This window comes from Rhinolophus hipposideros (assembly GCF_964194185.1).
Source record: "Rhinolophus hipposideros genome assembly, chromosome: 11".
Classification (NCBI taxonomy): Eukaryota; Metazoa; Chordata; class Mammalia; order Chiroptera; family Rhinolophidae; genus Rhinolophus; species Rhinolophus hipposideros.
Window position 1 is genome coordinate 81,008,114 of NC_138057.1, and position 12,625 is coordinate 81,020,738.

The window sequence follows — 12,625 nt, forward strand, 5'->3', positions numbered from 1 at the left end:
TGCCGGCCATGAGGGAGTGAGCTGGGGGGTGGCTAAGAGCTGAGAGCAGCCCTTGGCGACAGCCAGCAAGAAGCCCAGCCTGTCATACACCAGCAAGAAAGTGAATTCTGCCAACAGCCTCAGTGAGTGTGGATGGGGCCCCTTCCCTGGTTAAAGCCTCCAGTGACAATACAACCTGGCCGACACCTGGACCGCAGCTTTGGGGGACCCCGAGCCGAGGAGTCAGCTGAGCTGTGCCCAGGCTGCTCACCTGCAGAAACAGCACTTCTGTCCTCCCAAACTGCAAAGCGTTCCATGGGCCTCTGAACACGGTCACGCAGGTCACCCTCTCCCAACCTCAGGACATCGTTGTCACATTCATGAATTCCATCTTGTTTCCAATCAGATAATATCCTACTATCACTTTTACTGTCAGCATTTTTCTGATAAAGCCACATATTTACCATTTTCCTTCAAACTGAAATACCTTTAGAAGTTTCTACAACAAATCTTCCAGGGAGGGTGTGTTAAGCTTTTCTTTTTTTGTCTAAAATTTCCTTTCGATTGTCCTTGTTTTTTGAAATACATTTTTGGGGGTTGTAGAATTCTAGGTTGACAGAAGACATTATCCCGTTGTCTTCAGGACCCACTATGGCTTCTGGAAAACCACTGCATCGCTGTTTCATTAGAAGTAACCTTTTTGATCTCTTCAGCTGTTTGTAAGCCCTCCTCTTTGTGTTCAGCTTCTTGCCACTTCCCTGCGGCAGTGAAAGACTTGCAGTTCTTTTGATTTATGCTCCTTGGGAGTCTTTGGGCTCCTGATTTCTAGACTGATTATTTTTATTAGTTCTCAGATGGCCAGCCAGTATTTCTTGAAATATTGCCTCTCTCCCATCCTCTATTTCCTCCCCTTCTGGAATTTGTCTGTATTAGATGATGGACCCTCTCATTCCAACTCCACCTTCATTTGTTTAATCTCTGCACCATCAGTGATATCATCAGAACAATTTTCCAGTTCACTAATTCTTTCTCTGACTATGTCTAATCTGACTCATACACTATGATTTAAATTACTTTGGTACAGAGCACTATTCAGAAATGACCCTGAGAGTCCACTGTGTGTGGCCTAGACAATGAACCACCAGGGGCCTTCTCTCTTCTCTGACAGGGAGATCGCACCAAAATGCAGATTTCTATGGGATAACTCCCTTCCGTCAGCAAAAGGGGCTACAATTCCCTTGCACTCCGAGTCCCCTGGAGCAGAGCAGTAGGCACTCGTAGACGACTCCCACAAACCACTGGAACCCAGGGTGTTTGCTTGTCCTCCTTCCTCTGACAAGGCCATTTCCCCATACTTGCACTGTAAGAAGGTAGTCATGGGGTGGGGCTGCCAGTGTCACTCTCTGGAATGCAAGCACACTGCATGTCCAGCGGCAGCACTGGCCTCCATGCTGGCCTTGCAAATGTCCCCCACCAGTGCTTCACTCATCCTTGACTTCCACCATAGGACGCTGTGGTGTCCAGCCTGAGCCCAGCTGCCTCACCGTTCTTGCAGTTCTAGAAGTTCTGTTAGATTCTTCGCCTAATTGGCTTGGTTATTTTTCAGGTTCTCACTCTTTACACCATTTCCAACCGTCGTTAGTCTATCTTTAAGCACTCTTATTTCATAGTCTGTTTTTGTGGATCTGATACAGCCTGTGGTTTTACTTGCCTCTGTGCTGTTCCCGTGGTGCGGTAGTACCGCCAGCTCAGGGCCTGCATTTCCAGCGTCCACCACAACCCGGACTGGCCAGTGCCCAAGCTCTGGGTTAGGAGGGCAAGGGGGAGCACTGTGCCGACCTCTCCATGGCCTTGATGGCAGGAGGTCCGGCAGCCACCCCGACCACGACCATGAGGGAAGCACATGCTGAGAATGGGGGGACGCAGGGGCGGGGTTCACACCAAACCACTCCGGACCACTGCCTCTGAGTGCTTCTCCCTGAGGGAGAGCGCAATCTCCACCTCACTGCTCCTTCTCCATCACGCGACACACTCACACTCCAGAAAGAGCACTATTTTCATGTCCAGCAGATACTATATATATATAAAGAAACAGGGGCTCAGGAGGTAAAACACATGCACCACGGGCAGGGCTGGGATTTGAAACCCATTCAAACGGGAAGACAGTTGGCGCCTGCCTCTGACGGCTGCTGGAAGATTGCACAGAATGCTCACAGGCCCACGGCACTGCGCCAGTCGGGAGGAGGCACCCAGTTGGTGGCCCTGGCATCACTGTCTCCTCCATACCTACAGCGTCCACCCAAGGCTGGGCTACCACAAGCCAATGTCTGACCCAGACCATGTCCCCTGGCTGACAGTGTCCCCTGCTGGGGACAGATGGAGGCATCCCGCCACTCCCTCCTCCCCGGCATGAAAGGCCAGCCACTCCTGCAGAAAAGAACTTAGGTTTATTTGCAGTAAAAACCGTGGTCTGAAAAGACCTATCGTCAAATGTACAGTTTGTGTTCTAGTTGGGGTCGCCTCCAGGCCCCTGACCCGCATGCACCGGGCGCCTATGTTCACAGCTCACCTCAGGCCCCAGGTTCGAAGCCCCCTCCAGAGGGCGTCCCGTCTCCGGCCGAAAACACCGGCACCCCTGCCTGCCCCGGCCCTCCGCCCTTCCTGCCTCGTGCAGTGCAAAAAGAAAAGCGAACCAAATCCAGGTTTCAAAACAAACTTAAACAAAACATTCACAAAAACCAGGGTTCTAAATTGTTTTCTCCGTGTCCTCCACTATCATGACGACTTCTTTTAGGAGGACGTCAAATGCACACAGTTTTCTGGCTATTATAAAATATCTTCCTTTTTAGACACATAATGGGAGCTTTGGATGAAATAATTACAAACTTCTTTTTCCCTTAAAAAGCAAACAGCCAAACTAAAAACAAAACAACGAAAACAAGAAACAAAACCTTTCCGACAACAGTAAACAAAAAGGGGCCGGCTGGTTTCTGCCCTCCCACCCTGGGCTCGTGCAAAGTGCTGGGTGCACCCTATGACAGGGATTGGGGTCTGCTCCCTCCAGGCTCATTCTTCCTCCCCCTGGCTCCACGGCCCCCAAACGTGATCCTGTTCTGCCTCACTTCTCAAGCCTTTGCAGGCTGCCTTGTCGCTCCTCCTGGCTGTCCGCCATCTCGGACCCCTCTGCCTCCTTCCCAGGCCAGCATGCTGAATGTGGCAGCCAAGCCTGGAGGCAACAAGAGTGGCCTCAGAGGAACCCCAGGGTGCAGCGTGGCAACCAGCAACCGCGCCAACAGGGGCCAGCTGTCCCAACGCCCAGCGTCGGCCTGCTCCCTGCACAGGGCTGTGCCGCTGCCCAAAGGGAGAGGGCACACGTGAAGCCCAGGCTTCACCAGTAGATTCGGCATGGAGCTCAGACTGTCACTAGATCTCATGCAACATCCAGGCAGAGAAAACAGGGTCTGGCCAAACCAGCCAAAGGTCAAAGGCCAGGAGAAGTCAGGAGGGGGCATTACGGGGGTAGAGCCACCCCAAGAGCACTTATTTTGAGTGAGCTGCAGGAGCCCTGGGCAGGAAGACGTGCCAAGGATGAGAGCTGACCTCCTGTGCAAAGGCTGGGGGGCTGGCAGGGACCACCCTGCAGGATACAGGAGACCCCGAGGGCCCGCCTGCACGGGAGCGGGGGGGGGGGGGGGCCTCCTCTGGAGAGGACGTGAGCAGCAGGGACAGAGCGAGGTGAAAACCCTGTTTTCTCCCCGCCCATAGCAGGGTTGACAGACGTCTCCACCTGGCAGCAGGACAGGACAGACACACACCTCGGATTCAGGGCGAAGACAGTACCATTGACTAGGGAGTAGGGTCAGCGATTTCCTCGTCCTAAGGCACCCTCCCGAGAGAGGGACCTGCCCCGGGGGGCTCTGCATGCCCCTGGGGCAGAGGGACACGAGGAGGTCCAGGGGGACTTCACAGGCCCTTTGCAATGCTCTCCCCTCCACTCAGCACAGCTAGGGCTACACAGGGGCCCTACTGCCACTCAGGCCTGAAGCCACCCCTGGGAGCAGCAGGAAGCAAGAGGGCCCATAGTCCAGGGGCAGAGCAGGAAGGGTGGGGAAGGCCCCCTCTGCTGTCCCCAGCCCTCCCTGGGACAGCGTCTGCTGTTCAAACCTAGGCTCCTGAATGCCATCTAGACGAGACAGGGGCAAGATGAGCTTTGGCCTCAGCTGTCACCCAGAGCCTGGCTTGGAACGCTGCTGGCGCTCATTCTCCTCAGCGCTCTGGTGGTGGCAGCCACGGCAGGGCTGGCCCAGATTTTCTCTATGTACAAGTCGCGGACCCAGGACAGGCCATCGAGGGCAGACTGAGGTGAGGCGGTTCGCGTTTGGGATTCTGCACCCCCTCCCCATCCCTATGGGTTGTTGGAGCCCGGAAGGTCAGCAGGCATTTTTCCCTCTGAGTCACGGAGCTGGAGACAGACTTTAGAGTAGCAGCGACCCTTTCAAGAAAATCTGCGAGTCCTGTCTGTGTTCTTGCCGTCACTGGATGCCTTCCTCTTCTACATACGTTGAAGGAAACCAGCCGATCTGAAAAAGATGGCAGGATCACGTGAGAGAGAGAGAGAGAGAGAGGGGGGGGGCGAGTTGAGGCTCATGGAGATGAGACATCCTTCAAAAGGCTGGGGTTCTAAGTCGGTCCTGACCCAAGAGCAGCGGAGAGCCCGGGGGAGGTGTGGCCCCGAATGGGTGTGGCCCTGAAATGCACCAGCCCTGAACAGTTTAAGATGACCTGTTCCCTCTCTAGCGGACAGCCAGGAAAAAAAAAATCCCCTCTGGAGGAAATAACATGCTCTAGAGCCTTTGTGATATTTCACACACAAACTCAGCCTTCAATCAGGACCACGTGACAGAAACTAAGAGAAAACGCAGACAACAGAAACCACTCTCCAGCTCATGCAGGTATTGCAGTCAACTGCAAGGGATATAAAGAACTCTAACTTGTATGTTTCAGAAAACTGATGAAAAGGCAGAAAATTTTATCAGAGAGCGGAACTCAGAAATCAAATAGAAATCCTAGAACTGAAAAACATAACGACAAAAATTAAGGATCCAGGAGAGGGATTTAACAACAGATTAGACAAAGCAGAAGAGAAGATTAATCAATGGAAAGTAACTGGATGGAAAACCAGAGCTAATGGGTGGAAAACACATAAACAGTGCAATGATATATGGGCCCTGGTGAAAAGGCCCTAATAGATATGTGAACGGAGCCCACGGGGAGACCGGGCAGACACACCAGCTGAAGAACTCTGAGACCAATGAAGAGCACCAGCCACAGATTAGACAATTTTAAGCAGAGAAAAACAATTTCAAACGGAGAAAACCACATCTAGGTACATTATAGTAAAACTGATGGAAAACAGACATTTTTGTTTAAACATCTAGTCCAGAGGGGAGCAGTGTAGACATTTCCTACAAAGGAGCCACATTACTAATGTCGAAGAACTTTTCTACAGAAATGTTGGAAGCCAGGTGACAACGGAATGACATCATCAAAGTGCTGAAATAAAATATCTGATGGCCTAGAAGTCTATCCCCAGTGAAAATACCCTTCACATATGAACTCAATACAATTGCTCCCCAAAAAGGAAGCAGGTCTCAGTGGAGAGATGACTGATTTCTGGGGAAGAACAATAAAGGGGAGAAGAGAAACTTTTCCTTCTAGTAGAACGCCTCCTAAAAACTGGAGAAGAAAAGACAGTTAGCAAAAACACTATTTTTCAACCATGATAGAAACAGTTAACGAGGCAAAACTCATCAATGAATAATAAAACTAGTAGATTAAAGTTTGGTGTGAGACAGAATATTTATCAGATTTCAAACTATTACCCTGCAAATTACTTATTAATTACAGTAACTTCACAGTGGAGAAACCTGGCAGATACCACCCTAACTAAGTGATCAAAATTAATGTCACAATCATAGGACAAACTGACCTCACATACTTCTGGAGAGGAGAGACTACAGCACTGAAAAAGATACAACATCCCATAGTGTTTCCCACTGAAATCGCAGAGCCTCAAGCTAATCATGAGTATCAAACAAACTTTACTGAGAGAAAGAGCCTACAAAACTAACTGGCCCATACTCTTCGACAATGTCAAAGTCATGTGAGACAGAGAAGGGCTGAGGAATTGTCCCAGATGAAAGGGAGCAGAGTGTCGTGGCAAATTAATGCAATTCATGGTCATGGATCGGATCCAAGGTCAGGGGCAAAGAGCTAGAGAAGACACTGTTGAGACAACTGGGGAGATTGACTATGGGCTGTGGATTAGACCATCTTTTATGGTCAAAGGGGAATGTCCTTGATCTTAGGAAATATATACGGAAGGGTTTAGGGGTAATGGGATATGATTTCGGCAACTGACTCTCAAATGGCTTCGAGAAAAGTAAGTGTGCACATGCGTGTGCACACACAAACACACACACACACTGACAGAGAAAGGGAGAGGAGGCGAATGATAAAGCAAATGGTCAAATCATTCTTAATTGGTAAATCTGGGCATGTGGGAGTTCTTTGGACCAGAGCAACTTTTCTTTAACTTCGAAATTGTATCAAAAGAAGTTACAAACACTTTACAATGAGAACATTAAACAAAGAAAGTGAAATGAAGATGTGTTCAGATCCGACAAAAACTGAGAATTTATGGGTAGCAGACGTGCACTAAAAAACAAGAAAAAGGAATTTCAAGCCGCAGTAACACGGTCTTGGGTGGAAACACGACAGTGTGGGAAGGAATTGGGAGCCCCAGGAAAGGTAAACAGGTGTAACTCTAAATGAACTCTACCTGCTTAAAACAAAAATAGCATCTTATGGGGTTAAAAAATACGTCGAGTTAAGCTACATCACAACACCCACACAAAAGTTGAGAGAAAAATGAATACAGTCAAAGACTGTCAGGTCCCTGCATTGTCCAGGAAGTAGGAAGAGTACTAATTGAAGGTGGTCTCCCTGAAGTCCAAGTGCACTCTGTAACCCTAAGGTAACCCCTTAACTGGTGGGAAAAGAATGTGTAATTAACAAGCCAATCAAGGGGGCGGGAAGTGGAATAGAATAAAATATTAGTTAATCCCAAACTAGCTAGGAAAGGAGAAAAAAGAAGGAATAAATGTGATGAATAAAAAAATAAACGGAAAGGTGATGGATTTAAATCTAAATATCTTAATCATTACATTACATGTAAATGGACTATATACACGTTATTAAAAGGCAAAAACTGTCATATCAGACTGGCTAAAAAAACTATTCATGAGATTTTATCTTACATCTACCTTAAATGTAAGAACACAGAAAAGTTGAAAGTAATATGAGAGAAAAAAGTGTGCCATACAATACACTAACCACCCCCTCCGAAAAGCTGTTGTTACTCTAACAACAGAAAACATAGACTTCACCACAAGAAGTACTGCCCGAGACAAAAAGAGACATTTCACAATTATAGGGTCAAAGCAACAGGAATATCTAGTAATGCACTAAACCAGGGGTTCTAAAACAACTCTGCATTGAAATCTCCTGGGAGGCTGGTTGGCTTCGTGACCAAGGAAAGGGCCGAGGCATATGCTTTAAGTCACAGCCCCAAGTCCCGCAGTGCTGGCGCCCCAAGGACCACTTGGAAGGTGGTTGGTCTCAGCCCCCTGTCAACTGCCTAGGACTCAGTGGCCTCATGCTTCTGAAGGGCTGTCGAGTGGAGAATGGATGAGGCCTGAGGGCCTCCCCGGAGAGCAGCGTGCTAGGAGGAGGCAGATGGGTTCCCACCACCTGGCAGTGGAATGCTGAGCGACGCGAGCCAAGGCTGGCCGGCGCTCCACAGCCCAGTGCGCCCGCATGTGGGCAGCTGCAGCCCTAAGGACAGGTGGACATGGACATATGGTCCCCTGTTGTGTGAGCACTGAGAGAACTGGGTCAAAGCCAGGGGGTGCAGGCTGGGTACTGGGGCACGGGGCCATGGAGTGATACAGGATCTCATGGTGGGCAGGAAGACCGGAGTCCTTAGGAAGAGTGTGAAGGAACAGGGCGGGTGGGGAGGCGCTGTGTGCCTTCCCATTGCACGAGATGTACACGGGGCCTTGGAATATGGCAGCAGGCGCCCCGCAAGGCCGCCTACTCGTAGTCCTGTGGCCACCCTGCCTGCAGACGGCTTGGGTACATGCAAGTGACCTGAATACCGTAGGCTAACCTGTCCCCTTGCAGTGGCCATGAGGACCACAGAAGAGGTACACATGCGGGGTCAGATGGGCCTGGATCAGATCCAGCCTGGGAAGCGCAGGTCTGTAGCACAGAGGGTGCCCGGCACAGCGGGAGGGGGGGGGAGGGGGGCGGCTGTGCTGCGCTGCCAGCTGAGCTGGGCCAGGTCCAGCCCGGTCTGAGCCAGGAGGCCCACCCGCCGAGCGGCTCTCTGCATGAGGGTGGGGTGGGGGTCGGGCCAGCCCCACTCACCCGTCCGTCCGTCTCGCCCCTCCACCAGCCCTGGTCCCCGCCAACACGGCTGTAGATCTTCACCACGTCGCCTTCCCGCAGTGAGAGCTCGCGCATGTCCCGGGCGGCAAAGTTGTACCTGGCCACGGCCGTGCCGATGACACGGGGCGTGAACACTGTTGGGGGGATGGGCGTCACAGAGCTACCTGGCGAGGCCCAGCCAGGGCTGGGGGGCCCTCGCGCCCAGCTGGGTCTCTGTCCCAATGCCTGGCCCTGGGCCCAGGGTGGAGACAGACCGGGCCCCAACCCCAGGGCCCCTCACTCCTCTGTAGGAGCACAAACTGTGGCACATAGTCTATCTGAGTTGCCCATGAAGGGGGTCAGAGCGGTCACCACCTACACTGGGGGCCGTCGCAGGCAATGAGCATGTCCATGGGGACAAGAGCAGATGCCAGCACTCGGACCATTAGAGCTCCTGCGAGGCTTTCCCGTGTGCCTGGCGCACAGGTGTCACATGGCCAGTGGACAACTGTCCACTGGCTGAGTGACAACTGTCCAGCTTCCAGCCCTCAATTTGACAGAGCCTGCAATGGGACCCCAGGACATGGGGCCCAACTTCCCTCACGACCCCAGTTTCAGATCCCCAAACCAACTGGAAACCCAGCTGGACCAGCTCGGCCTGGGACCCCGGAGCCCCGATGGATAGGTGACAATGACCATGACGGAGGGGGAAACACACACAGCTGCCGGGAAGGGCTCTGACTCTGGTAGCGGAGGGCAGTGCGGTCAGGCCAACGCGACCCCTGCACCCATGTCCCACAACTCCTACAGCCGCTGAGTGGGGCCCCGAGGGGGGCCGCCTGGCTCTCTGCCGCTACCAGAGACGAAGCTCTCACTGAGCAATGAGGGACAGTGACTGCCAAGCTGGGGGGTGGCCGTGGGGTGAGCATGTCAGAGAGGTGACAGCAGTGGGCAGGGCAGCGCCACGCCTGACTGCATCCTCAGGTACCAGCAGCAGCCCCTCCTGCCTTCCGGCCACTTCCTTCCCCGGCCCGCTCCCCTCCACCCCCGCTGGCACCGGGCGGCAGGCAGCTGTGGACACCATCAGGCAGGGGCTGTGGGCCAGCGGGCAGCCCCGTGCCAGGCCTGCCAGGCAGCTGGCAGCAGGCCGGCCCCCCCACGCCCCGAGGGCAGCGGTACCTGACCAGAAGGGAGCGGAGGAGCCCTGAGAAGCAAAGCTGAGGCCCTGAGGACTGAGAAAAGAAAAGTTGTAGGAAGCGCAGGAGGCTGCAAAGAGGCGAGAGAGAACGTGAAAGGGGGACGGAGGTAGGCACAGTCGCGGGCAGCAGGGACGGGGCCCAGGCCCTGCTCAGGGGCCAGGAGGGGCCGGCGGCAGCGCGGGCTCTGAGGCCCACCTGGGCACAGGGGCAGCTCGGCCACTTCTGAGCTGCCCTAACTCCACCTCTCTACCTGTTTCCTGGAGAGCAAATCAGGACCATCTCCTCCCGGGGGCGGGCCTGCACGAGGACTGACACGTGCCAAGAGCCCAGCCCCTTGCCCAACACACAGTAGGTGCTCACTAAAGGCCCATCATTCCACTCCTGGCCTACTGTGCCCGGGTGGGACCCACGGTCCTGCAGGCCCCTGTAGGCTAAAGGAAGCAGGGTGGCTCAGGGGATAGTCGTGGGCTGGATGCCAAATACGCTGGGCCCACCCGGCCCGACTCAAGGTGGCCGCCTGGCCTGGGCCACGGGTCCCTCATTTGCAAACAGAGGTGCTGGGTCTGGCTCCCTCAGAGTGGAGGCCCTAGGCGGCTGGGGCACAGGGTGGGATCTGAGGACAGCGGGGACCTGCCCTGTTCTCTCCCCACGCTGACCTCTGGGCAAAGGCACCAAGACTCGGAGCAGTAATTCAGAGCCGACATTCCCCACCTGTCATGTGAGACCACCAGGGCACCTTGGGTCGGGCGGGGGATAGACTGGGGGGTCAGGGCCACTGCTCCCAGGGGCAGGCTGGGGAAGGGGCTCCTGGCCTAGGTCAGTGCAGCCCACAGAAAGCCTTCCTCCAGGGCAGCTGGGAGGTGGGAAGCAGGATGGAGGAGACCTCCAGCTGGGCACTGGTGTGCCAGGTGGGTGTGGGCATTACCTGGGGACCGGCTGGAGGCCCTGGAGGCCGCGCGTTCCCGAGACTTGTAGGGGTACTTGAGTGTGGTGTCCAGCTGCTTGAAGCTCTCCTTGAGCGAGTGGCACTGGTAGTACTCCACCAACTCCTGCAGGACGTACACGCTCACTGACGGCTGTCCTTGCCTCCAGGCAGCCCTCCCAGGTGCCCAGGCCTCCCTCTCCCACCTCCTCAGGTCCACGTGGGCACTCCTGTCCTTGACCCCCAAAACTCCCCTCCCACTACCCACCCTGGCACTTGGCCCAGGGTGGGTGGTCAGTATTGCTACGACTTCTGATCCAGCAATTTCTCTCCTAAACGTTTCTAAAGGACAAATCAGGGAAGAATGCTGAGATTGAGGGACACCATGCTCCCTGCAACACCCTGTAATGGAGAAAAGCGGGAATCCCCCCCCCGTGGGCAAGGCCGGGAATAGAAACAACAGCATATCCGGGGGACCAAAGGCCGTGCAGGCACCAGCGCGAGAAGGGGACGGTCAGTCTGATGGCAGGTGTTTGTTACGACGACAAGCAGTACAGCCAGTGGTTTGGTTTGAAAAAGGTACACACCTGAGTATCCTCAGAGGATACACCCTGAAGTGTCAACATTGCTTTTCTTGGGGGGAGTGGGGGGAGATTGTGGATACTTTTACTTTGTGCTTTTCTCTGGCCACAGGGGGGCTTCTCAGAGCTCAGACGCTCTGGTCAGATGTTCTCAGTACATGGACCTCTTGCAAGAAATAAATAAAGGTTCTAATCTGAAAATCATCTGAAGAAGGACTGTGTCTTTACCTGCATTCTGGCTGGGCTGGGAGGCAGATGGGGGAGGGACACGTAGGGGAGAGGGGCACCTGGGGGGAGGGGGGCTGTTGGGACACCTCCCCCTTTTGTGAGGTTGGTAAATGCCGGGACCTGGTCGGAGCCTCACTGGGCCATAGTTTCTGGCTCTGGTGGGAGGACCGGCAGGAACGGGCTGCTGTGATACCAGTGGCCAGGGCGGGCTGGGCCCTCCCCATCAGTGTCCACCAGTCAACCCACCTGGCCCTTTGGCGGGGTTGGGGCACAGTCTGGACTCAGAGGGCTGCGAAGAGGCCCTAACTGTCCCCAGGCGTCCTACAAACCCATTTCCTTGGCTCCCTCCCATGCTGAGAAGACTCACTCCCCCTGGAAGGGGCCCCAGGCTGCAAGTCTGATCTGCAGCGAGCGGGGTGCAGGAGGCCCCTCCCCCTCGGTGTGCTGGGGTGGAGGCCTGGGCTCTCCTCCCACCCTCGGGGCCAGGCCAGCAGGAGCCATGGAATCGCGTACCAAGAGGTTTTCAAATTTCTTCGCTTCTGTGATGTGGATCCAGCTGTCCTTCTCCACCACCTTAATGTGCTTCACCTCGTCGTTGAACCTGGAGAAAGAGCACAGGCCTCGCAAGTCACTATGCGGCCCCGGCCCCCAGCCCCTCGGGCTCAGTACACGTGCAGGAACAAAGACCCTGCCCTGGGCTCACAACGCCTGCTCCGTGGCTATTCCCTTCTGGCCTTCCCCACCCCCAGCCCTTCTGTCCCCCCCCAGCCTGGGCCTGTCTCCTCCTGCCTGTCTATCCATCCTCGGTCCCCTTGCCCGTCTGAAGCCCAAACTCCTGGCTGGGTCAGCCTGCAAGGCCTCAGGCTCCGAGGCCCCACACCTCTTGTCCATCGGACACATCCTGACTCATTTTCTTCTCTGCACTGGGAACGTCTGCCCCTCCCCTTCCCCACAGCCGGGTGAAGCCTTCACAGCTTGGTTTGTAAGTCAATGGACACCTCAATATCCTTTAGGACTAGAGATGTAAAAACCTTCAACAAATTATTATTAGCAAACAATCTGCCTCTACACCTACAACCACCAAACCAAACATATAAAAAGGATTTTACACCACAGCCAAGTGGGACATTCGAGGAATGCAAGGTTGGTTTAACTCTAGAAAGCAGTCAGTGGAATAAACAGTGGTTAAAGACTTTGAACCCTCTTCCGTGGGGGCCTTTGTAGAA

General features: G+C 54.1%; 1 protein-coding gene across 9 annotated transcripts in view; it reads right to left on the reverse strand.

Moving 5' to 3' along the window:
• Window positions 1–2,406: 2,406 nt before the first annotated feature.
• VAV2 (vav guanine nucleotide exchange factor 2) overlaps window positions 2,407–12,625 on the reverse strand; it is a 157,845-nt gene continuing 147,626 nt past the window's right edge. For 5 of the 9 annotated variants that reach the window (XM_081066159.1, XM_081066156.1, XM_081066158.1 and 2 more), the window contains 5 exons: window positions 11,913–12,000; window positions 10,594–10,717; window positions 9,649–9,735; window positions 8,470–8,624; window positions 2,409–4,559 (listed from right to left, as the gene is read on the reverse strand). In XM_081066159.1, the coding sequence (XP_080922285.1) occupies window positions 4,512–4,559; window positions 8,470–8,624; window positions 9,649–9,735; window positions 10,594–10,717; window positions 11,913–12,000 (502 nt within the window). In that variant the 3' untranslated portion in view covers window positions 2,409–4,511. Of the gene's footprint in view, window positions 4,560–8,469; window positions 8,625–9,648; window positions 9,736–10,593; window positions 10,718–11,912; window positions 12,001–12,625 lie in introns of all 9 variants that reach the window. The other 4 variants (XM_081066162.1, XM_081066161.1, XM_081066160.1 and 1 more) reach the window with 2 other exon arrangements.